The sequence below is a fragment of the Stomoxys calcitrans genome, chromosome 2 (assembly GCF_963082655.1).
Source record: "Stomoxys calcitrans chromosome 2, idStoCalc2.1, whole genome shotgun sequence".
Lineage (NCBI taxonomy): Eukaryota > Metazoa > Arthropoda > Insecta > Diptera > Muscidae > Stomoxys > Stomoxys calcitrans.
Window position 1 is genome coordinate 224,498,759 of NC_081553.1, and position 27,099 is coordinate 224,525,857.

Genomic DNA, 27,099 nt, shown 5'->3' on the forward strand with positions numbered 1-27,099 from the left:
GAAGTATTATAACATCGTCTGCCTAGCAGACGGGTTCATAATACTTCTAAGGGGTAAGGATCCCTCTTAACGTAGTAGCTCATATCGAGCATCATAGAATCTCAGAATTTAAGCAGGAACCGGTGCCAAACGGTCTCTGAACGACTGCAGTAGCAGCTATTCCGCTTAACGAGGATCGCCTCCTCCACATGCAAATGTGGTGACAATTTTGAATAGTGCTCCCAGAAGAACGGTATTTTAGGCTGAGCAATGTGGCCTTGGTCTGTATATTAGAATAACAGAATTGGATTTGTTTATACGAAAGAAAAAGGACTAGAAGACATCATTCATGTTGGTGTTTGGGTATATCTCTCACAGACGAAATTGAATCCTTCTTCACACTCGTAATCATGTTAATAGTTTTTAGTAATTGCCAAAAATAAAATAGCTATCTGTTGGTTTTTTAAATTTCCTAAACCATTTTTTTTTTTCAATTTATCTACCCCACTGTGCTTTGTTTCCATGCGTGCGCGTACCACTAGAGCGATTTTACAAATCATTATCAGCTTCAAGTTCATTGAAGATTAAGTAATAAAAAACAATTCAATCATGTCCAGAAGCACCCAGACGCGTAAGCGATTTAAATGCTGCGCTTGCACTTAACGAGGGTGGTAAAATAGAGCCTGGACTAGTTCTTTGAATGAGTTTTTTCATTAAGAAGATCGGTTTAAATAAAAGCCATATCAAGTTATGGGTCAACATGTACCGCACATGTCATGGCGATTAGAAGTCATTACAAAGTACAACGTGTAAAATTTCTGTTAAATGAGATAATATTGCGACCTTATATGTGATCCTGATTCAAAAAAGGCGTCCCCGTCAGACTGGCACGATTTATGTGGACAGTCAGGCGGTGTTGAAAGCCCTGACAGCAGTTCATATTATGTCGAGGCTTGTCCGGAGATGATGATCGGACTTTTGGGCTGAGTTCCGGGCCATCAAGGGTTGGCGGGGAACGAGGTGGCTGACGCGATTTGCATCACGGAATGATTCTGCAATTACACGGCGATGGTGAGCCCATGTCTGTGCTGGTTGTTTGGGATGGTGGATGCCTACTACGGCGAATGCACAGACTGGTGGTCGTGAGCTGGCGATGCGATCTCCTGGTTGGCCGAAGATCTCGGGAAAGAGGTCATCGATTGCCTTTTAGCTGGGAAGGCGCAGTCTTGAATTGTTGGTGGGAGTCCTAATTGGTCACTGCGATATCAGGTCGCTGACATGGCGATGAGCACCGAATGGGAAGGATTTCTGCAGGGTCTATGAAGATGAGGAGGAGTTGGAGACCATCTATCATCTGCTGTACCAACGCCCCGCGATGGTGGGGAGAAGGCGTATAATTATGGGTGAATACTTACTAAGCCTCTTAACTACGCTCTCTACAGTATTTCGATCCGCTGGTCATTCTGTAACGGCTAAAGGTCACTGACTGGGCGGCTCTCTAGTCGGTGATACTTCTTAGGCCCCTACGCTTTTCGTTTATCCTTCTCTCTCTCTCTCTCTCTCTCTCTCTCTCTTTGCCGGAGTAAAGTCTCCCCTAATTTTATTCTTTCTTTCTCTTATTGCATTTCTTTCTATGACGAACACAATGGACCGAAAGTCTCCGTGAGAAGCGGTTGGTAACATAAGAAATGCATTGACATATCCTAAGCAAAATTTTAGGTTTATTTTGTGTAACGGGGTGAAATTGTAAGTTTTTAGGTTTTTTCGCCTTCAATCAAAGAAAACCAATGCTTTGATCTTTTTTTGCACCACGTAATTGATTTATTTGTACATAATAACACATACTTTTGATATTAAAATAAATGATGAATTTTTGTTTGTCGCCATGTGTTTGCTATTGAAAATTTCGCTAGAGCTGCGTAACGGCATTCACATAAAAAAGGCAAAACATTCACTTTTGCTTGATTTTTTTTAGTCTGGCAACACCTTATTAATATGCGCAAAGCAGCTTAGCACAATATACCGTTATACATGTGATGTCAATGAAGGTATTCGTAAGGGTTGGTACTCTGTACAGCTTTTCACGTGAACAACTGTCAAACTCCATATAAACAAATTTGTTAATGAAAAATATGTGAAATTAAAATGTTTTTTCCAGACTAATGACTTAAATGTAGCAATTAGGCACAATTAATTCAAGTGCAATATGAGGGCAGGATTGTGTTCTTGCAGAAAATTTACCGTAAATATGGTACAAGGAAATTTAAATATTTTGAGGATGTTTTTCACAACTTAATGCAGAGTACCTTGCTTAAGGGTTGGTACTCTATTCGTCTTTCCACGTGAACAACTGCCTTACTCCATATAAAAAAACGTATAATCTAAAAAACATGTAAAATACATAAATGTCTTTTTTACTGTAAGGGTTTAAAAGGAGCTCTTAAAAACAATTAATCCTAGTGTACTATGAATGTGATATTGAGTTAGTACAGGGGCTTGTACTAGAGCTGGCAAAATATCGATGGAACTATCGATATTTTATTTTTTGCCTGAATATCGATTTATGTTTCCTAACGATACTATCAACAAAGTTAAATTTTTTGCAAAATTGGACAAAAATAAGCCATCCGACATTGAATGTTTCCGCCTAAGGAGGGCGCAACTTTTATCCGTTTGGTCTAAAATTTTGTACAATGGTTTCTCTCATGACTGGCTTTATTAAATTTGGTTTTATTCAGTCTTAGCATTGGTATTGCTTCTTTATAAATCGATCTCCTGGTTTTTACTTCTCATTTTCGTTTGAAAGATATGTGAAGGGATTAATGACAATATACTATCGATGTTTATTATTAGAAATATCGAAAATATCGTTTATCGATAGTTTGCAAGCTCTAGCTTGCGTCGTACTTTTGAATAAGATCAAACCTAAAATTACTAGAATTTGATCAGATACCTATTTTTTTAAATAACAATAATAAATTAAGCAGTACGGACGAGTTGTTCGATAACCCAGCAAAGTTCAAAAAACAAAAATAACACTTTTTAAATTTGAAAAATGTCAAACATATATCCCCAATGGAGTAATTTGGGCACAAACAGATAATGGATATTACAAAATGCTTAAAGTGAATAAAATCATTAATAATTGGTAGCCATATTTGCATCCCACAAAACTTTTTGGCTTCCATTTTAATGTTAAGTAAAAGTGAAAAAAATCAAAATTAACCTTAAAAAAAATCTACAAATATAACATAGCAATAACCTGTCATGACGATAAATGTAAAATACTCGTTGACAAACTGTGGTTTAGAAATTTTGGCTTACCCGTATAAAAATCCAGACCTTGCCCCTCCTGATTACCACTTGTTTCGAACGATGCAAAAGGCGCTTGAGGAAATACGCTTCACTTCTGAACAGGGTATCAAAATTTGTTTTGTTTCATTCTTTAACGTAACACCGCAGCAGTTGTTTTTACATGATATCCTTAAGCAAAAGGAAAAGGTAGTGGCCAAAAATGGACGGTACTTTGAATAATGTACCACTACATTTTTTAAGCAAAAAATTAAAATGGTTAATTTGTATACGCAATAGATCTCTTTCAGTCAGTGGTGAGCCACTACCATATGTGTACACTACTTTGAAGCTTATGTTCTTGTAGACGTCCAGAATAATGTCCAATAGTGTGATTTTATATTTTCCCACCACGACATTAAAACCTGTGCTGTATACAGTTGATATAGCTGCGATCTGCAAATTAGGCTTTAAAACTTGCTTATTTTTCTTTCAATTGGAGGTAAAATTTTTTGGAACTGAGCAGTGGTTTCATTGAGCATCTTGGCATCCGAATAGAACCAAAACAGCAAGGTAATTTAATTGTTGATGGTTATTAAGGATATATATGTCCCTTAGTACAACTGGAGTATATTAAACATATTAAGGAACTGAAGTCAATCCATGATGGTGGGTATTCAAAGTTCGGCCCATCGGTTATCTATTAAAAAAATACAGCGCATGGTTTCATATATAGTTAAGAAAAACATAAAATAATTATATGTTTTATTGATTGATTAATAGTAAATGGAATAAAAACAAACTTCTTTGAGCCAGAGTACAATTATGAAAAGTCAATGTCCTTAAACAAATATTTCGGGAAAAAAAATCCAACTTAAAACTAAATTCACTTTATAAACAACAAAAGAAGAAGAATTCATGATAAAATAAAAAGCATAGCTTTTTGAGAATAAATGCATGTCAAATAGGTTTTTGATTTTTTTTTTTTTTTTTTGCTTTTTTTAAGTGTTTTCAACACTACTGCTGCTGCTGTTCACAATCAAAATGTGGCAACAGTTTTACAAATCTCTTGTTTTGTGGTAACGTATCTGTAATTCACGATCACGATGTAATTGGGAGAGCAAATGAATTCGTAATTGAACAACATTCTCCAAATACTGGTTGCACAAACGACAAGTGACGGGCTTTACAGTTCCATCCCTATAAAAGATTTGTGATTTAAATATTACTTACAAGTATTTGAAATAAAAATAATTATAGAAAACTTACATATGCCTCAGACCATGTAACTCCTCGCAATGTTTTAGTAATGCTTGGGTGGCATCATATTGTTCGTCATGCAAAATCAATGCATTCAATAATGGGAAAATGGAACGCTCACCCAATACGGCTGTGGTTTCTAAAATCTCTGAAGCTTCATGATGTTGCCAAACATTGTCATTTTCATCGGTATGTATCTCAATGTATTTGCGATTTTGTTTTAAAAGTCTGAAAATGCAAAGTAAACCACGACAACATTGCTTACAGTGCTGTTCGAAATATTGCCAAAGGCTATGATAAACATACTTGATTACTAGCTGCTTCATTCTAGCTTTTAAATCACCAACTTCTTTGGGTGTTAAATTCGGTCTTTCTTCGCCGGGATCCGTAAAAAGTAAGCAATCCATACAATAGCGAAGCTGATTTATCTGAAAAGAAGATATACATAATACAATCCAACAGCTATTAGTACAGGGACATGTACATGGAATTTGAGAAAGTGTAGGGAGAATATATAACATACTTGATATCTCCCCAACCAACAACCATATTACTAATCTTTAAACTATGCATCATCCAATACTTACCAATTCAAAATCCTCCTTCTTGATTTCCACATCCAAATTCAGCACTACATCATGTTCACCATACAAAGGATTGTAGGTATGCGGATCAAAGCCCAGGCCAGCCAATATGGCTACATATTTGGTGCAACTGCTATTACGTTTAACTTGCATAGTAGGACAAAAAAGCATTGTCATCAGAGCTCCAAAACCATGAATATTTGGCATAAGGGTTGTTGAACGTGCCACTATTGTTTCGCCGCTTTGTGTTTCAGTTATACCGGCGGCCACAATCAAACGTTCATGTACATCTTGCGGATCGGTATCGAGCATTACCGAATTTACAGAATCTCGTTCGATGTCAACACACTTCCAGGTGCCAGCACGTACTGCAGAAAATATCTTTGTCTCAAGCGGCGAGAAGGGACCACGCAGCTTTAGTATTTTATTGCAATTTTTAAGTGGTGGTGGTTCGACATCCTTATCCTTTAATGGTTGTATAAAACGTAAATATTCTTCATTTTGTCGCATGTGATCTTCATCGAGATAACGACTAGCTACGGACTGTTTACGTAGGCGGAAGTCATGATCAGTCTGTAACGAAAGGGGAAAGAGATGGATTTGTTAGAGAGTCTGGCTGGGCAATTATACATGTGACGTGTGCGGTCCCTGGTTACAATCGGGACATACATCTTGCACGTCGGCATCAATCCTTTTCTCTGTAAAAGTTGAGGCGGCAGCATCTGCCGGAACGTAATTGAGCCAGAACTATTCTGGTTTGCCGGGGGAGGTCAATTTCTTCAGGTGCAATGGGAGATGGTCATTCTCCAAGGACTACATTCACCCGGTAACCATTTACCGCATCTGCTACCGTGTCTGCTTGATATGCCGCTTGACCTCTTGTAGCGCTGATTCTCAGGCTCTAGATCATGTAGATCTACCTTGAGGCTTCTGGGCATGGGTTATCTAACCACAAGATGATGATTTGGATGGTCTCTGCGATAACAGCCCAAAAGGTATTGCTTAGACAGCAAGTAGTTATGTCTTCGTACCGGAGCCTCGGAATTCACTGACTGCTGCAGGATGCAGTCAGAGACGGGATTGGGGTCTACTTACAGACACTCGACGTCGGTGTATCATTCCACAGAATGAAAACGCGGACGAGTATGCCAGGAGGGGATCTTATACGGCAGACAGACCTGTGTACGATCTTGCACGCTTGCCTTTTCTCGAACTACCGAACAAAGTATAGGACGCTTGTACGTCAGTTAGACTACCCGCAGAGTGAACGGTCTTTCAGGCGGAAGTCATTACGTTGTACCGGCTCCGGAGGATGGACCTACAACCTTCGAAACTCAAGATATATGTGGACAGTATGGCGGCCCTCAGGATCTTAAATTCGAGGACGAAGTGAGTGGCGAAATGTTTGGGGGCTCTAAACGCGCACCTGGCTTATCATTCTGTGGAATCAAAGGGAGGACGAGTATGCCAGAAGGGGATCCTCTACCGGCAGGCAGAACTGAGTCTTGCACACGTGCCTTTTGTCAAACTACTGAACGTCTGTGGGCGTCTGTGGATGGATTGCCAGTACACGCTGATCAGCTGTTGACCAGAAGAGGACGACAGAATTCCTAGCCCTTAGTAAGGGGTCACTTAGTACGATTACAGCTGTCATCAATCAATCAAATTGACCCAATGAAGTCCTTTATTGGCAAGGGCTACCGCATCTTTCCACAACACACTGCTACAAGCTGTATGTCCCGATTGTAACCAGGGACCACACGACACGAGGAGGCCACCATAGCGCAGAGGTTAGCATGTCCGCCTATGACGCTGAACGCCTGGGTTCGTATCCTGGTGAGACCATCAGAAAAAATTTTCAGCGGTGGTTTTCCCCTCCTAATGCTGGCAACATTTGTGAGGTACTTTGCCATGTAAAACTTCTTTCCAAAGAGGTGTAGCACTGCGGCACGCCGTTCGGACTCGGCTATAAAAAGGAGGCCCCTTATCATTGAGCTTAAACTTGAATCGGACTGCACTCTTCGATATGTGAGAGGTTTGCCCCTGTTCCTTAGTGGAATGTTCATGGGCAAAATTTGCAATTTTGACCACACGATACACGTCACCTGTTTAACTGACTAGCCAGACCCACTAGACTCAGACAGAGTTCCTGGGTCTTGACACCCAACAGAATCAAGCAGACGAAAGATGGAACACAACAAACTGCTACTACAACAAGTAACATCAAAACCTCACACGGTGCGATAGGCCATGGCCGTGCACATAGGAATCCCGCACAACGGCTACAGAGGATACCGTCTTGATGAGAAGGAAAAGTCGAGAAAACCTCTGCTCTACTCATGCCCCGGTCTACAAGGAACAGGCTTTCCATCCTATGGAGGCGATTCTTTTCCGATCTTGGCGAACTTGCTGATTTGTCTCTGGGGAGTTGCCTCAGATACACAATCTCAACAACCTCAATGGACCGGACTGGTCTTCAAATGAACACACCTTTCGGGGTGGGACACCCATTCAACCTAATCCTAAACCATACATACGACGGATTTTCAAAATCACAATAAACTACTAGAGGTAAAATTTCAGCCAAATCGGATAATAACAAAGTCTTCCAGGGGCTCAAGATTTTAAATCGGGTCATAGGTTTATATGGGAACTACATCTGTGGACATTTGTGGACCGGTTTGAACAATATTGACGACGGATGTTGGAAGTCAAAACAATATACAACAAATAATACATACATGAAAAAAATGTATGCCTTTAGAGGCTCAAGAAGTCTAATTGAAGAACCAATTTATATGGGAGATGTATATAAATCTGAACCCGTTATAACCCATTTGCAATCCGCAATTGCGTACATCAATATGAAGCAGATGAGCGAAACTTCTAGGGGATATCTTTATTTGTTTGTGCGCTATCGTGATTTCGAAAGACGAACGGACGAAATAACGATCGACTTAGAATGTCAAGACGATCAAGAATATGTACACTTTTTGGGGTTGCAGTTTAATATTTCGAGGAATGGCTGCTTTAGTATTCCCCTATCCTATAGTGGTGGTCATAAAAACTTATTTCTACCTGTCATTCTTAAATTATTGGGTTGCCCAAAAAGTAATTGCAGATTTTTCGGTCGGCCAAATGAAGTTGATGATGACCAAATCAAAGCATTAATCGAATTGGATCGTCATGTAACTGAGTGTGAGATAGGAGAGAAGTTAAATATACCAAAATTAACCGTTCATTATCACATAAAAAGTCTTGGACTGGTGAAAAAGCTTGATATTTGTGTACCACATGTATTGAAAGAAATTCATTTAACAAACCGAATCAACGCTTGTGATATGCACCTTAAACGCAATGAATTCGATCCGTTTTTAAAACGAATAATAATTGGAGATGAAAAATGGACTGTTTACAACAACGTTAGTCGAAAACGATCATGGTCCAAGCATGGTGAACCAGCTCAAACCACTTCAAAGGCTAATATCCACCAAAAGAAGGTTATGCTGTCTGTTTGGTGGGATTGGAAAGGTGTGGTATATTTTGAGCTGCTTCCAAGGAACCAAACGATTAATTCGGATGTTTACTGTCAACAATTGGACAAATTGAATACAGCCATCAAGGAGAAGCGACCAGAATTGGTCAATCGTAAAGGTGTCATATTCCACCAGGACAACGCTAGACCGCACACATCTTTGGTCACTCGCCAAAAACTGAGTGAGCTTGGCTGGGAGCTTTTGATGCATCCACCATATAGCCCTGACCCTGCACCATCAGACTACCATTTATTCGATCTTTACAGAACTCCCTAAATGGTAAAACTTTCGGCAATGATGAGGCTATAAAATCGCACTTGGTTCAGTTTTTTGCAGATAAAGGCCAGAAGTTCTATGAGCGTGGAATACTAAATTTGCCAGGAAGATGGCAAAAGGTTATCGAACAAAATGGCAATTATATATTTGATTAAAGTCCATTCTAAGTTTTATTAAAAATGCATTTACTTTCTTTTAAAAAATCCGCAATTACTTTTTAGGCAACCCAATATTTCTAATTAATTACAACTAATATCCTCTTACCTTTGATAGATAGTTCTCATCGGATTTTCGTGCAAATTGTCTCTCCACTAGTATGTCATTAAACGTGGTATTACGAACATTGATAATCACATTTGCCACAGCCTCAACCACTGAAAATATTTCAATTTCCAATATCCCTGCGTCGGCGCAATCCTGCAACAAATCTTTGGTTTCTTCTGGCCATTTGCCATTTGGTGCACACACCGATGAGGGTTGAACCATAGCCAGACGACATTGAAATACCCTGGGAGGTATTTCAGCTAAAGAGGCAATTCTGGGCCACAAAGCACGCAAATCAACAAACCGTATAAAAGCGGTGCTGCCATCATCAATGAAGAGAACCTATAAAAACAAAGCAATTTAAATTTACTTTTTATTAAGTTTATAATCATTGCTGCATCACGCTTACCTTAAATTGCAAAGAACTGGAGGAGCAAACCTTCAGTACCTTGGCACGATGATAACGATCATTGAGGGGAGCACACAAAATCATGCCTTTGGAAATGGCAGCTGGAGTGGCGAAACGTGCTTCCTCCAATTCTTTGGTTGTATTTATGGCTTCCAAGATTTCATTCAAGCGATCTTTCTCTTCTATAGGCAAAAAGAAAAATTTGCTGCAGTGGTCAATCTAAAAAAAAAAAAATAAAAATTATTGAAGTCATAGAAAAATATAGAAAAAACATAATTACAACTCACATGTGTGATACGCCCTTTTAATTTCTTATGGAAAATTGAAGGTAATACTATCAAATCGGGATATTTCAAGTCATTCTTCTTTGGCTGCCAAACACCATCCACCATGGCACCATAACCTCTTTCTTCAGCGTATTTAACACCAACGCGAGGACTAAAATTCAAAAAAATGCATAGCCAATTAAGTGTATAAGCCAATTGTCTCTACTTACTCCATGACATTTATAAAAGAACGCATTTTGGACATGCGCATGCGCACAGCTTTATACACTTCGGGACGCACTCTCCCCGGCACTATTAAACGTTGACTACTCTCATCGTAATCATCTTCAAATTCATTGCGGAAGGTAACAAATACCTTCTCCGAGCCAGGTTGAAATCTCACCTCCATATTCTGAGGTGGTATATGCACATCACTGAACAAATCCTTGATATGCCGAGTATAAAGCTGACCAATGTGTCGTGTATTAAAGTTGGTGAAGTATACAGTGCGGCATGGATCATTGCCACATAGAACATGATAAACACCGCGCTCACGATCTGTTTCATTAAGAGCACTTCGATTGAAGTAGTTTGGATAAAATGCACCGGCAATAACTATCTTAAGAATTATGGTCTTTTCACGATCCAACCATAGGACACGTTGATGCGTATTATTAACTTTGAAATTGTAAGCATTTAAACGTTCTTTCAGCTCTTGTATCAGCAGATGCATTTCTTTAATCGAACGCAAGTTAATGTAGAAGCGATTGGCCCAAGCATATTCACCCTCTTCACGAATATTGTTTTGTTCACGCATTGAAAGCCAAGTCTTAAAATAAAAAATTGGTTACAATTGTTAATAAAATGTTCATATTTAAGAAAAACACATGCAGTCACTAGTTTTTTTTTTAATTTATTTACAGCTATGCTCAAAATAGTAACAGCAAAATGTTTGCGTTGGCTTAAATCAGTGATGGGAAAAACTCGTACATAATACAACTTTTTGTGCTTTGGCCGTCCCCAAATATTATGCTCATTGGTTTCACATTTTGTCTATTACGCTGAATTTTTTACTGATGGTCTCGCCAGGATTCGAACCCAGGCGTTCAGCGTCATAGGCGGACATGCTAACGTTTGCGCTACGGTGGCCTCCGTCTGTCATCCGAACATATATTTTTTCATACAAACATACGCGGGTCTCGTTTTACCAGCACATCGTTATTCACGGGCAGAAGATATCAATGCCCATTCCCACATCAGTTCGTATACCCTTATTACCAATGTGTATGAATGTCCACCACCTGCGCGGATAACCACAGCCAGCGTGTGTTCATATCAACAGACATATGTACGGATGGTTGTATATGTCTGTTGATATGAACACACGCTGGCCGTGGTTATCCGCGCAGGTGGTGGACATTCATACACACTGGTAATAAGGGTATACGAACTGATGTGGGAATGGGCATTGATATCTTAGCACTGGTGATCTCATTGAATGTCGTTATTCAACGTCTTTTTTTAACAAGACAAGTGGAATATATTTCTCACTTGGTTCATTTAAGTCTGTACTTAATGTCACAACTTTCTGATGATAGGGAGAAGTCCTCGTGGCGGCGAAACCATTAGACGTGCGGCATTGTCCGCAGTTGTTCACTCCGAAGCCCTTGAGATATCATCAGCTAACGCGATTCGTTCGCTTCCTAACGCGACTCGTTCGCTTCCTAACGCGATCCGTTAGCTTCCTTCCGCGTTTCGTTCGCTTCCTTAAGCGACTCGTTCGCTTCCTAACGCAATTTGTTCGCTTCCTAACGCGATTCGTTCGCTTTCTAACGCGACTCGTTCGCTTCCCAACGCGATCCATTCGCTTCCTTACACGACTCGTTCGCTTCCTAACGCGACACGTTCGCTTCCCTAAGCGACTCGTTCGCTTCCTAACGCGATTCGTTCGCTTTCTAACGCGACTCGTTCGCTTCCCAACGCGATCCATTCGCTTCCTTACACGACTCGTTCGCTTCCATCCTAACTCTGCTCTTATCTTTACAGGGCCCAGCCGGAATAGTTGTGCTGCCCGAGGTTCACGCCCAAGCCATATCCGAATCCCGAATCAGCCAATGGCTGGAAGTTAACCGAATACCAGCCGAATCATCCCAAGAACCATTTGTCCGAATACCGAAGAAATCTACCGAATATCAGCCGAATCATCCGTCCGAATACCGAAGAAATCTGCCGAATACCAGCCGAAGCATCCAAAGAACCATCCGTCCAAATACCGAAGAAATCTACCGAATACTAAGGCGAACCGACCCAGCGGTTAATCTTCCAAAATTGACACCTATTGGCCTATTGGCGCCGCACTGACTGATACCAATCAACGCACTGCAACTAAGAGCTTAGTACACCATCGTGAATTTTAGTAACTGATGTATATTATCAATTAAACCTAAAGGAGTATTTAAGTGTGTTATTATTTAAGGTTTATGGGTGCTTACGACAAAACCACGTTACAAAGTAAGGTGTAAATGTGTTAAGTGTGCCCACCGCTGGTACTTACTTTATAGGCTTTTAGAATTGCAAACAAATCTGAACCGGAGCCATCAGCCCACACCAACTTTTTAACATACGCCTCACAATCGTGTTGTGGTGATTTACCTTGAAATTTGAAAATTGAACGAACACTCAAGCCAGCAGCTACAATGATAAAACAAAAATATAAAAAAATTAACAATTTACAAATATGATAAAATAAAAGTTCATCCATGAAAATAACCACAAATTCTGAAATTTTGTTTTCTTGAAAGTGCACAAATTCAAATTATCCACTTATACACTCACCCATTATTACCGCCTCATCCAAAACACTGAACATATGTCCCAATATTATCAAACGACTTAGACGTATATCCAGAGGCATACTAGCCATAATACGGCCCATGTATGTTATATCACCATCTTGCACTGAATAGGTACCATTTATGGTAGTATACAATGCTCCCAGTTCTTTTAAAGTTAGAATAGTGTTGTGAATGTCACTAAGATTTGGTGGACTCAGTGCTAAACCCAAAATATGCGGTGGAGGTCCCATATCTAAAAGTTTTGCTCTAAGAACCACATTTTCCAGGGGACATCGAAGCATCTCGGGTATGCTAAACTCATCCAAGTTATTCTGTAAGAAAAAATGGGGATTTAAAAAAAAAATAGTAAAAAGGCATTAAGTTCGGCCGGGCCTAACTTTGGATACCCACCACCTCGGGTATATATGTAAATCCCCTTTCGTCACAATCCGGGGAAAATTGGATAACTTATGAACCCAAATTCGGCACGGACATTGAGTGGTCTATGCAATATAAGTCACTGTTCAATTTTGCAGAACAAAATACTGGCCTTTTTGACTGCTATATCCAAATATAAACCGATTTGAACCATATAGGACATGGATGTAGAAAACTCTAACACAAGTCACTGCGTCAAATTTCAACGAATCGGATAGTAAATGCGCTTTTATGCGGCCGTATAGGCCAAGATTTTAAATCGAGAAATCGTTCTATATGGCATCTATAACCAAATCTTGACCGATCTGAAATAAACAAGGATATAGTAATCATACTATTTTATTATAACTCCATTACTATATCCGTAGTTATATCTTAATAGGGGCTGGTCTCGATCATATTTTATTCATGTCCCGAGAACTCATATACAAGCAACATTTTCAGAAAATAAATCTGCTTTTTATGGGATTAAGACCCTAATATAGTCTGATTTGACTCATATTTGAATCGGATGTCGGGAGTCTTAAAACAACTCACTGTTTCAAATTTCAGTAAAATCGGGGAATAAATAAAGCTTTTATAAGCTTCAGAACCTTAATCGGCATATCGGTGTATATGACAGCTATATCTAAATATAGTCCGATCTTTACCATATTTGGGTCACATGGCAGGTGGCTTAAAACATCACACTGATTCAAATTTGGGTAATAAATGCAGCTTTTATGGTTTCCAGACCCTTTAACGCCAGTTCGTTCTATATGGCAGCTATATCTAAATATAGTCCGATCTGAAACATATTTGGGGCGGATGTCGGGAGGCTTACAACAACTCACTGTTTCAAACTTCAGCGAAAGCGGTTACAAAGTTAAGCTTTTATGGGCTTCAGACCCCTTATCGGGAGATCGGTCCATATGGCAGCTATATCAAAATATAGTCCGATCTGGCCCATACTTAGGTCTGATGTCGGGAGGCTTAAAATAACTCACTATTTCAAATTTCAACGAAATTGGGTAATAATTGCAGCATTTATGGCTCTATATGGGTCTATATGTCTATATGGCAGCGTTTCTAAATATAGTTCGATCTGAAACATATTTGGGCGGATGTTGGGAAGCTCAAAACAATTCACTGTTTCAAATTTCAGCAAAATCGGATAAAAAATAAAGCTTTTATGGGCCTTAGACCCCTTATCGGCAGATCGGTCTATATGACAGCTATATCTAAATATAGTCCGATCTAAATTATATTCAAGTCGGACCTTAAAAGACCTAAAACTACTCACTGTTTCAAATTTCAGCGAAATCAGTTACAAAATAAAGCTTTTATGGGCTTTAGACCCTTTATCGGGAGATCAGTCTATATGCCAGCTATATCTTAATATAGTCCGATCTGAACCATATTTTTATCGGATGTTGCTGGGTCTAAAACTACTCACTGTTTCAAATTTCAGCGAAATCGTGTAAAAAATAAAGCTTTTATGGGCTTTAGACCCTTTATCGGGAGATCGGTCTATATGGCAGCTCTATCCAAATTTAGTCCGACCTAAACCATTTTTGGTTCGGATGTCGGCAGTCTTTAAATAACTCACTGTTTCAAATTTCAGCGCAATCGGGTAATAAATGCAGCTTTTATGGGTTTTGACCACTTATCGGCAGATCGGTCTATATGGCAGCTATATATAAAGTCCGATGTGAATCATATTTAGGTCAGATGTCGGGAAGTTTCAAACTACTCATTGTTTCATATTTCAGCGAAATCGGATAAAAAATAAAGGATTTATGGGCATTAGACCCTTTACCGGCAGATCGCTCCACATAGCACCTATGTCTAAATATGGTCCAATTTGGCCCTTACAAGAACTTAACCAGAGTGCATCAAAAATACGTATCTGTGCCAAATTTCAGCTCAATACCTCAATTTTTGAAGGCTGTAGAGTGATTACAACAGACGGACGGGCAGACGGATAGACGGACAGACACACGGACATCGTTAGATCGCCTTACAATTTTGCAACGATCCCAAATATATATACGTTGTAGGGTCGGAAATTGATATTTCGATGTGTTGCAAACGGAATGAGGCCACCGTAGCGCAGAGGTTAGTATGTCCGCCTATGACGCTGAACCCCTGGGTTTTTAGCGGTGGTTTTTAGCGGTGGTTTTTAGCGGTGGTTTTTAGCGGTGGTTTTTAGCGGTGGTTTTCCCCTCCTAATGCTGGCAACATCTATGAGGTACTATGCCATGTAAAACATTAAAATATAAAACTCATACAATCGGATATTGTCCGGCTACAGACCGTAGGGTTATCTATTTTCACTGCAAATGCAAATTTGCAAATTCCATTCTGGAACTGGGGCAAACTTCTCACATATCAATGAGTGCTACCCGATTCAATTTTAAGCGCCTTTTTATAGCCGAGTATCCAACGGCGTCCCCCTCTTTGGGGAGACGTTTTTACATGGCAAATTAACTCACAAATGTCGCCAGCATTAGGAGAGGATAACCACCGTTGACAACTTTTCTGTTATTCTCGGCAAGATTCGAACCCAGGTTTTCAGCGTCATAGGCGGATATGCTAACCTCTGCGCTAAGGGGCCTTCGCTCTGTTTCTATTATAAATAAAAAACAAAAACCCTATGTTTAAAGTTAGGTAGAAAATGGGTTTTTGCTTTGTAAGGTTTCCTTTTTGACAGATTTCCTAGATCGCAATTTCGTTTGCCACCACACCAAACTCAGTCCAAAACAGTAGATCTATCAACACAAATATTTTTTTCAAATATAGAAGTCCTCGAACGCCAGAAGACAATAAAACGATTCCCCAGCACGGAATAACCATGAGCCACACAAGGGCTGGATCTTTAAGCTCCGATCTGCGTTAATCGAGAATCTTAATTCTTTCAGCATTTTTATTGGAAACAATATTTTTTAGATGGCGATATAAATGCTACTGCTGAAAAGATTGAGAAGATAATTTTAAATGGAATGAGGACATTTATTCCAGTTAAGACTATAACAGCTAAATCGACGCTCGCTCGTCCTTTACGCAACATTTTCAACCTTGCGGGAGTCTTCCCGGCGCGTTGGAAGGTTGCGAACGTTCAGCCAATACCCAAGAAAGGTGAGGCAAAAGACCCTGCGAATTATCGGCCAATAGCGATATGCTCCGCTCTCTCCAAGGTCATGGAGAGCATGGTTAATCACCATCTTGTGAGGTATTTAGAGTCTAATGGCCTTCTTAGTGACCAAGAGTGTGGATTCCGCAGAAATCGATCTACCGGCGACCTCATGGCACTTCTGTCGGAACGTTTGAGTCGCTCAATCCACCAGTTTGTTGAGAGCAAGGTTGTGGCTCTGGATATCTCCAAGGCATTTGATAGGGTCTGGCACGGTGCACTACTATCAAAACTTGGCGCATTTGGTGTCGGTAATGGCTGCGTTCGATTTATTTCGAGCTTTCTCAGAGAACGAACTATTCGAGTCGTCATAGATGAGTTCTCATCCAATGAGCATAAATTGACCGCAGGTGTACCCCAGGGCTCTGATCTTTCTCCTTCTCTTTTAATTATTTTCATCAACGATATGTTGAGTCAGACATCGAATGCGATCTACTCATTTGCGGATGACAGTAATCTCTGTCATTCGTCTTCATTCGACCATAGGCCGAGTCTTCGAGAGATTGAGGACAAGAGGTGGGTTATGGATGATACATTGTGCCAGGATTTGGTGACCATTTCTGGGTGCGGTCGAATGAATCGAGTAGATTTTAATGCACGGAAGACTCAGTGCTGCTTGTTATCACACAAACGATTCGCTGACCCATTACGATCATCTTTGACAGTTAACGGTATAGATGTTGAGCAATCAGACGCTCTTGATATTCTGGCCATGAAAATACAAAGTGATGTCCGTTGAGCTAAACATGTATTTGAAGTGTCGAAAGAAGCATTCAAGTGTTTAGGCTTCACCCCGTCTGATCTTCTTAACATCTATACCACTTTCATAAGGCCGAAAATGGAGTACAACTCACATCTATGGACTGGAGCTTCAAAATCATCCCTGGAGTTGATTGGGGACAGTAGGATATCCAACTCTATTGCCTCGCTTGAACATCGTCGCAATGTGGATTGTTTGGCGCTGTTCTATCGGTACTTTTATGGTGTGTGTTCGTCTGATATTCCTCTACTTATTCCTGATGTAAAGATGTTTGTCGGGGATACTAGACATTCCAGGAACTCACACCCGTTTGTAATTGATTGGATAGCGGGCCGCACAATGCATTATTTCGCCCGAACCGTTCGTATGTGGAATCGAGTTCCATTTGCATTTGCATTCATAGGGGACATCCCCTGCGTGTTAGTTGATAGAAAAAAGCCAATTTTTGTTAGAACGCCTTTTACCGACTCAAGCTGAATTTTTTCTATTTTTGAGTGTTTTTCTACCCTTTCGACGTTTGGTGTTAATTTTAAAAATTATAGTCTTTACCTCATAAAAGTAGCGTGGCACCAAACGATAAACTCTGCCATTCATTACACGCCCAGCACGTCCAGATCTTTGTCTACAATTTGCTTTGGATGCCCAATGTAATTGCAAAGAAGAGAAATTCGAGGCTGAATCCGTGACCAATGATTTGCTAAGACAAAAATCAATGACTAAAATAAGAAAAAACAATTAAAAGCGTGCTAAGTTTGGCTCGAATCTTATATACCCTCCACCATGGATCAAATTTGTCGAGTTCTTTTACCGGTATCTCTGTTGTGCTGTTTCAGGCTATAGACATATTCAGACCATATTTGACACGTATGTTGAAGGTCATGAGAGAAACCGTTGTACAAAATTTCAACCAAATCGAGATCACAGATCGATTTATATGGCAGCAATATCAGATAATGGACCGATTTGAACCATACTTAGTACAGTTATTGGAAGTCATAACAAACCATGTCATGCCAAATTTCAGCCAAATCGGATAGCTCGGATTGCTCCCTCTAGAGGCTCAAGAAGTAACATAGAGAGATCAGTTTATATGGGAGCTGCTTTAGGCTATCGACCGATTCGGACCGCATTTGACATGCACGTTGGAGGTTATGGGAGAAGCTGTTGTTCAAAATTTCAGCCAAATTGGATAATAATTACGTCTTCCAGAGGCTCAAGAAGTCAAGACCGCAGATCGGTTTATATGACAGCTATATCAGGTTATGGACTGATTTAAACCATACTTTGCACTTGTTGGAAGTCATATCAAAGCACGTCATGCTAAATTTCAGGCAAATTGGATAGTAATTGCGCCCTCTATAGGCTCAAGAAGTCAAGACCCCAGATCGGTTTATATGACAGCTATATCAGGTTATGAACCGATTTCCACCAAACTTAGCACAGTTTTTGGTGTCATACCGAAACACGTCATGCCAAATTTCAGCCAAATCGGATAAGAATTGCGCCCTTTAGAAGCTCAAGAAGTCAAGACAAAAGATCGGTTTATGAACCGATATAGCCTATTTACAACCCCAACCGAACTACACTAATAGGAAGTATTTGCGCAAAATTTCAAGCGGCTAGCCTTACTCCTTCGAATGTTAGCTTTCGACAGACAGACGGACGGTCATGGCTAGATCGACATTAAATGTCCTGTTCGATCAAGAATATATATACTTTATGGGGTCTTAGACGAATATTTCGAGAAGTTACAAACAGAATGACACAATTATTATACCCCCATCCTATGGTGGAGGGTATATAAAGAAGAATATGCTTATGTTTTGTAAAACAATATTTACCATATTTTACATCAGGCACTGTAATGGAACTTTCTGCAATATTAGTGGCTAAGATGATTTTACGATAACCCTTTGCGGCTGGGTGAAATATTTTAACTTGTTCATCTGGCGAAATGAGGGAATGCAAACGAATGGGATTTAATTTCATGGAGTTGCTATTAAAAAAATAGAAAAATCAATCATAAAGAAAACTAAATCTTTTTCTAAATATTGGTTTGCCCAAAAAGTAATTGCGGATTTTTTAAAAGAAAGTAAATACATTTTTAATAAAACTTAGAATGAATTTTAATCAAATATATTTTTTTTGCACTTTTTTTCTAAAGCAAGCTAAAAGTAACAGCTGATAATAGACAGAAGAAAGAATGCAATTACAGAGTCACAAGCTGTGAAAAAATTTGTCAACGCCGACTATATGAAAAATCCGCAATTACTTTTTGGGCAACCAATAATAATGCACTTACTCATCGGTATCCCCAAATTCTTCCAATTTTCTACACATTTTATCAATTTCATTGATGCCTGGCAAAAAGATGAGTATGGAATTATTTTGTACGCCCTTAGGATCGTCATGCTTCTCAATGTTATCAATGACATAAACCAACTTCAGGGCAATGCCATACATTTCGGTTGAGATTCCAGGTTCAGTATAATCAATTTGAACATTCTTTAAAAGAAAATGATAAAAATAATAAAAATAAAATTAAAAATTATTTAAAAAAATTGTAATTGTCAAATAAACAAAAGGCCAAAATGAAGTCCTTCAAGTGAAAAACTTCTTTGGTTTTAATTCATGAAATCTTATAATGAAAATTAAAGAAATTTAAAGAAATTTAGGGACTTTATTTGTGTAATAATCTCCAATTGTTTCAAGACGTAAAAGGAAAAGTGAATTTTGGAACGCACAAGATAAAGATTTTTATCATAAAGCTACAACTTACTTTATTATTAATGCGATCTAGCTCACATAAATAAAACTCTTTCACTTTATACATGCGTCGAGAATCGGCCTTCATGATGGGGGCAGGCTCACGTCTGATTTTAAAATAATTTGCAAACTGAAAACATAAACGGTAAGTTATTACTTATGGTCACATTTAAAAGCTGTGTCCCCATACTTTACCTCATAGGTATTAATGGTGGCAGACATTAAGACAATTCTAACATGTTTCGAATTGGTGGTCAATAAACGTCTTATAACTATCAACAGGAAATCCATGTCTTGATCCCTTTCATGTACTTCATCCAAAATGATGTGAGTATAGGAGCCAAGTGTTTTTTCCCTTATTAACTTTTGCAAGAGAACACCCGTTGTGCAGTAGAGAAGGCGAGTGTCTTCGCTTAAATTGGCATGCAGGCCAACCTGTAAAAGCAAGAGATCAATATATAACATAATCCAAATTGTTAATACATTTAAGATAATATCTTACCTGATAACCCACTAAAGTCCCTTCCTGCCATTTGCGCTCATGGCACACACGACGGGCAATTGATATAGCAGCAATACGTCTGGGTTGTGTGCAAACGATTTTGCAGTATTGCCGTCGACTGCAAGCATCATCTAGGATGTATTGAGGTACCTGCAAGATATAAGGTGTCAATTATTCAAGGTTAACTTAAAATCCCATAGTCTATAAGCACCTTTAACATATCTAAAGCATTTAACATTGTTTATATTTTAGACTTAACAGTACAACTTTTGAATGCTGTTAGTGTTAAAATGCAGCAGCCATTAATAAGAAAATTGTAAATATTTATTTACCTGTGTAGTTTTACCGCAACCGGTATCACCTTCCAATACGACCACAGGATTTGTACGTATCATTTCTACAATTTCATCACGTTTTTCGAATATGGGCAAGTCCTCATCCCGATTCATATCAAATGGATAACGATCGTAGATGCCATCGTCCAAGCGGGCACGTGGATTTCCATCCGAAGCATCATCATCATCATCTTCGCTTGTTAGATTTTCCAAATCATCCATGCACGAAGAGGCCACAGTGCTGCGAGCCTCGTCATAACGGCTTTTATTTTTATCATCGTATAGGTCCACCTTTGTAGGATTATATATTTATGTTTTTTGTTTTACAGAAATACTGCAACTTGTACTTACCTCGTCCAATCTCAAGCGTTCCAACTGAGCCAATTCTCTGGCATACGATGTTCCCGCATACTCCCGCCGTATTTGTATGCGTTCGGACTCTTTTGGCTTGCCTGCCATAGCAGTGGCAGAGCCTGACACACATCCAAGCGGCACTGTTTTCTTTTCGAAATCCTTTGAAAAGTCGAAAAAATCATTTATTTCATCCATTTTTTAACTTATTATAGTTTTTCTTTGAATTATCAATCGCACAAATCTTTCACAAGTGTTTCCCGGTTTATTTTTTTTTTTGGACTTTAATCGAAATGGCAGAGTACGACTCTATATGCCAGGTTGTACTTCCGAAGTTGGTGTCCCCACCAACTGTAAATTAAAACACGTGTATTAAAAATACAGAATTAAAACCAATGTACAGTTATAACTGTACTGTATTTCCCGGTTTAATTCATCCCAAAGAGTGACCGACCACAAATGCTATTTACAGTTAGTTTACATTGTGATTTCCATGCTAATTCAGAAGTGGCATGCGGTTGCACCTAAATTATGAAAAGCAACGTATTATTTTTGTCAATTTATATAAAAGCTATCCGTCAGATGTCGTTAGTGAAAAAAATAGGGTCAATCTTACAAGCCAAACAATCAGCCTACATAGATTTTTTTTAATTTTTGATGATGACATTTTTAACCTGCAGATCTGACATTCTTTATGATTTTTATGGAGTCTATCCACTTTATGCTTTAGCATGTGACCTATCCTTCTTTTAGTGAATCCTGCCAAGGTTCTTCACACTTGTTTATTTTGCACAACTGATTTCGAAAACGAACGGAGCAGATGACAAAAAATTAGTGGTTTAACAGTTATTTGTACCCTTGACCCGTCAAGGCTGGAACTTTGAGCTCCGACCTATTTGGTGTTCATCGTTATCATAAGAAGCTGAGAGCTTCCGGGTCATCCAAATGTTGCGAATAATGATATGTTCCATACAAAGTAGCATGGCGAAGCAATTAAAGGTAGCCTCATTTGTACAACAATCACAAATCATATGGTGCAATCCGCCATCTCGTCATCAAGATGTCATTTCAAAATTGGCATTATTCTCAACACAACTAAAGAAACTTGTCCTCGTCTGTGTACGTGTGCAAGTAAAAAAAAAACTAATTCACCTATGACAACACAGAATAACGCTCGATTTCAGTCATCAAAGTTGCAAATTTTTTAATTTTTGTGTGCATTTTGTGGTATTTATTTGCATAGTTGAATTTTTAAACGCAACGCTCGAAAACAAAGCTCAACGCCAAGGCGGATTTAAAGAGGAGGTCTCACGCGAACAGCTGTTAACAGCCTCCCAGGTTTGACGGTATAAATATGCCAGATTTTTGTTTGCATTCTCTTTGTTTTCATCTTCTTCCTCACATATTCTCAGCTCAGTTCATGTAAAACGTCGATCAGATTGATGGCAAAATGTATTGAACGGATTGTACCATATGATTTGTGTTTGTTGTACAAATGAGACCTCCTTTAATTGTTTCGCCATGGCTCAACGCGTTCATTCTGTTTTGGCCTTTAATTACCATGTACAACAACAAGAATCCATATGCGACGATCCATTTCAAAATGTCAGGATTCACTGAATAAGGTTAAGCCAAGCGATCAGCCGATATACTTTTTTTTTAATATTTGGCAGTACTTGGCATTGAGGATGTCAACTTGTTCTCTTTTTACATTCATTCTTTGTTTACGTTTTCTCCTATATGATGACATTTTCAATCGTCAGATTTGACATCCTTAATGATGTTTATGGGGCCTATCCACTTTGTGTTTTGCATGTGACCTAACCTTCTATTAGTGAATCCTGTCAAAATGTAAACACCCTCTAGTTTTAGTATCTGCAATACGTTACTAATGTCACTAACTACGTTAAAGATGTCAGATGTTCAAAAGTTACAATATAAAAGAAAGTATTTTTCTTGTTAAATGATAATTATAGCCAATTTTTCTTATGTTTTATCTAAAAAATAAATAAACAATTAAATATGACGAGTGGCCGATTTCACATAAATGGTGAATCAGCAACAGGCAGTAGTAGTAATGACCATACTTCTTCCAGTACAACTGCGTCAACAGCAACAAGTCTACAACAACAAACCAACAGTGCTACAACAATTGACATAAGAGAGAACGAAAAGATTCGAACCTTTCATTTCACATCCAGAGGAGACTCGACATCTACATTAGCATTACAAGGAGAAAGACCGACGGGGAGTTTGTTGGAAGAAGTTGAGATAAAAATTCCAGAGGTTGGTAGAAAGCATGCAAGTGATAATAAATAATGGAAATGCTACTGATGCCCCTCCTACTTCTTTCTATGAGAATTTTATTTATGTAATACAATAATATGCTGTTCTCTGTTTTATTCGCTTTTAGTTACTGCAAAGTGGTTATTCCTTTTACACCTGGCCGTGTTCACCCATATTGGCCTGGTTTTTGTGGGAACGCCGTAATTCATTGGTGGGAAAACGCATTCTTGAATTGGGAGCCGGAACTGCCTTACCCGGAATATTAGCAGCAAAGTGTGGAGCCCAAGTACTTCTCAGTGATCGTTCAATAAGTGAAAAATCATTGCAACACATAAAACGTTCCTGTACCGTAAATAATTTACGACCCGGACAAGACATAGAAGTCATTGGCCTAAGCTGGGGTCTTCTCCTCAACAGTCTGTGGTCTTTGGGACATTTAGATTTAATCATAGCAGCTGATTGCTTTTACGATCCCTGTGTATTTGAAGATATTCTTGTGACGGTTTCCTTTCTTTTGGAACGAAATCCTACTGCTAAATTTATATTCACCTATCAGGAACGTAGTGCTGATTGGTCCATTGAAGCTCTATTGAAAAAGTGGAAGTTGTGTGCTCTACAAATAAACAGCGACGATATTGGCAAAGCATCGGGCGTTGATTTACTAGAAATATTGGGTGGCCATACCATACATCTTATAGAAATAACAAGAGAACTATAAATTGTATAGATACGAGCTAAAGCCGAAGTGTCATCATGTCAAATTTTGTACGCCAAACCTATAAGTTATTTGTGGGAAATTTACCCTGGACCGTGGGACAAAAAGAATTACAAACATACTTCTCGAAATTTGGCCATGTCGCTAATTCCGCTATTGTATATGATAAACAACAAGGATTCTCTAAAGGATATGGCTTTGTGACCTTTAGCAGCAGTGATGCCTATAATAGTGCCTGCAATCAAAACATACATTTCCTAGAGGGGCGTGTACTTAGTGTTAAGGAGGCAAATAATAATTAAGCTTTTTTATATTATTTAATAAAATGGAAATAAACACAGGATGTTATTTGTGCGACTCACATGTAAAGGTTAGTGAAACCTTAGGGGACGATTCTTTTATATTACATAGCGCCTATCGATTAAAGTTTGGAAGGGGGCCTTTATTAAGACTCCGCAGAGTGCTTGCTAAGGACTCTGTAAAACTTTAAGAGCATACTAAGAGATATAGTAACTTGGAGTCTTACTCTGAAACTCTCGTGCTCTCAAACAATACAGTTTTATGTCAGATTATATATTGCCCAAAGCGGTAAAAGTGTCCTGTTGGGTGGAGGTTTCGGGGTGGGCGACCCCCGATACTGAGGGTGACATTTTGATGTCAATTTCGTAATCTTCTCTTAAATATCTTTCATTTGATATCGTGCCCATATTGTCCCAATGGGTAAACATGTCCGTTGGGTGGGTTTTGGGATGGCACGTCACCCCAGGTTATTTGACCCAACATTTCTATACCAATTTCGTGTGTTTGGGGTACCATAAAGTGGTTAAAATCAGTGCACCCATCTCCGTAATCTCGCGTTTTTGAAAATGGGGGTATGAGGGAGCCCCCCCACCACCCTTTCTGTAAAATAAAACGTCGTACCCTATTTTAATCAGGGACTCAAACTCTGTCATCTGTGTAAATTTCATGAAAATCGGTTCAGCTGTTTTTCAGTCAATACGGAACAAACAAACAAATTAAGCGCAACAATTTCATTTTTTAATACACATCTCACATCCAAAAGGCGCAAATGATTATACACCATTACCATCTTTACATACATATATGCAAAATGTCTGTCTTTGCTTCTACAATACATTGAGATTTTTGCCTGGCGGCACTGTACTCTATTCCGTCTCCACTCTCAACTGAGATACCCTTTTAACAACACTTAAGCAATTGTTGCATGTGTTGATGTTGCGTTACGCTTTTTACACTGCAGTTTTCGTTGTATTCCCTCTGGCATTGAGTCAGAGCAGATTTAGTTTTTGTTGAGCGATCGTCGGGTGAACAACACAGGATTTTAGATCGGAAACTTTTATCGTCGGGCGGTCGGGTAATTAATGGTTACACAAAATAGATAATATCCTCTATCAAATTATATTCAAATCGATTCAGTGCCAAAGCAAAAGGTATGTCAAAGTGTGTTGAGTGGCATTCATTGTATGCGTGTGTATTTTGTTGTAAATGGTTAGCAAGCAAAAATGTTACGGAAAAATATAGTATGTACATAGCATTGATTTGAGAAAAAAATGCCGTTATGCCATTCCTTTGGCAACAAATAGAAGGAAGTCAACAAGTGGTCGTCGTTAGAAGTTTGAAAAGCAATGCAGTCATCATATTTTGTTCAAACGAATAATAAAATTAAAATATATTCGTGCACAGCTGGTAGTGTTGTGTATGAGTGCGCGTTGGTGAATATCGTTCGTCGTTTGTGTGTATGTTGAAAAAAAGTAGGCAAATGCATAACGTTCGTCTTCGGTTTGTTAAAATGAGTGTTGGGCAGGCAGAATATTGATAATAATGTGTGAAGAGAAAAAGTGTTTAAAATGGTTAAATGGTGGCTTAAATGATATAAAATTACAAAAATGTTCAGTAGATGTCGCTTTTGTAAATGCAAAAAGTTTATAAAGTTTGAAAAGCAATACAGTCATCATATTTTGTTCAAACGAATAATAAAATTAAAATATATTCGTGCACAGCTGGTAGTGTTGTGTGTGTGTGCGCGTTGGTGAATATCGTTCGTCGTTTGTGTGGATGTTGAAAAAAAGTAGGCAAATGCATAACGTTCGTCTTCGGTATTCGTTAAAATGAGTATTGGGCAGAATATTGATAATAATATGTGAAGAGAAAAAGTGTTTAAAATGTTTAAATGGTGGCTTAAATAATATAAAATTACAAAAATGTTCGGTAGATGTCGCTTTTGTGAATGCAAAAAGTTAAAAAAGGAAATTTTAATACATAAGCAAAATTATAAGCTCAAAAGGAATTAGATATGTGAATATATTTAAAACATGTAAAATGTGCATTTAAATTGTCCTCTGAGTAAACGAAACCTGGAAGTAAAGTGCAAATTAATTAACTTTTGCCGCAAAAAAAGGTTTACGGTAGAAATAAAAGATCTTAAACTAATGTGCGCCAGTGTAACATCAACTTGTTTTGGTACTTAGCTTTCACTGCTTGACTGTCATGATTGATACCATTAAATATGCTATTTGTTGATGGTATTAAAACGGGCTGTATTACATTCGGTGTGTGTGCTTTAAAAAAGAGTAAGAGAGAGGCATAACGGCGATTCATAAGTAATAATTGGATTAGACGCGTACAAGTATTCCATTTTAACAGTGGGCAGGGTGAGTAAATTTTTTTTTGTCATATTGTGTTTAAAAAAATGTTTAACGGGAAAGATAGTCATAAAAAATTAAAAAAATTTTGAGAGAAATTTCAGGATGAAATGAAAAGGAATGAAACAGAAAAAGATAAACGAAAAGAAGAAATTGTGAAATGAAATATAATTTATATGTAGTAGTGAAATAAAATCAATTAAAACAAAAGAAAAAAGAGAAGAGAATGAAAATGAAATAATATAAAACAAACAGTAAAATAAAACAAAAAGTAAAAAACAAAATAAACTAAACCAAAAAAAAGAAAAATACAATATAACAAGAAGAAAACAAATTAGAATTGTTTAATATAAAAAAAAACAATAATTTGAAATAAACAACATAAACTTAAGATCTTTTTTTAAATAAATAT

The 27,099-nt window shown here is 38.4% G+C and overlaps 3 protein-coding genes across 3 annotated transcripts; 2 read left to right on the top strand and 1 right to left on the bottom strand.

The window, feature by feature from the left end:
* Window positions 1–4,055: 4,055 nt before the first annotated feature.
* On the bottom strand, window positions 4,056–21,288 carry LOC106081903 (probable ATP-dependent RNA helicase spindle-E). Its single transcript, XM_013244157.2, has 18 exons — window positions 21,024–21,288; window positions 20,670–20,963; window positions 20,338–20,487; window positions 20,031–20,270; window positions 19,849–19,965; window positions 19,372–19,574; window positions 18,911–19,065; window positions 17,619–17,785; window positions 12,701–13,031; window positions 12,420–12,556; window positions 10,096–10,694; window positions 9,887–10,037; window positions 9,600–9,818; window positions 9,191–9,532; window positions 5,118–5,687; window positions 4,837–4,958; window positions 4,540–4,758; window positions 4,056–4,470 (listed from the first exon to the last, which is right to left on the bottom strand). Exons 1-18 carry the CDS (start codon window positions 21,219–21,221, stop codon window positions 4,329–4,331), a joined length of 4,356 nt encoding a protein of 1,451 aa, XP_013099611.2. The 5' UTR covers window positions 21,222–21,288; the 3' UTR covers window positions 4,056–4,328.
* Window positions 21,289–22,950: 1,662 nt separating this feature from the next.
* LOC106081881 (histone-arginine methyltransferase METTL23) lies at window positions 22,951–24,027 on the top strand. Its single transcript, XM_013244136.2, has 2 exons — window positions 22,951–23,309; window positions 23,437–24,027. The coding sequence occupies exons 1-2, from the start codon at window positions 23,046–23,048 to the stop codon at window positions 24,025–24,027; spliced, it is 855 nt and encodes a 284-aa protein (XP_013099590.1). The 5' UTR covers window positions 22,951–23,045.
* Window positions 24,028–24,062: 35 nt separating this feature from the next.
* LOC106081882 (uncharacterized) lies at window positions 24,063–24,364 on the top strand. Its single transcript, XM_013244137.2, has one exon. The coding sequence runs from the start codon at window positions 24,063–24,065 to the stop codon at window positions 24,324–24,326; it is 264 nt and encodes an 87-aa protein (XP_013099591.1). The 3' UTR covers window positions 24,327–24,364.
* Window positions 24,365–27,099: the final 2,735 nt, after the last annotated feature.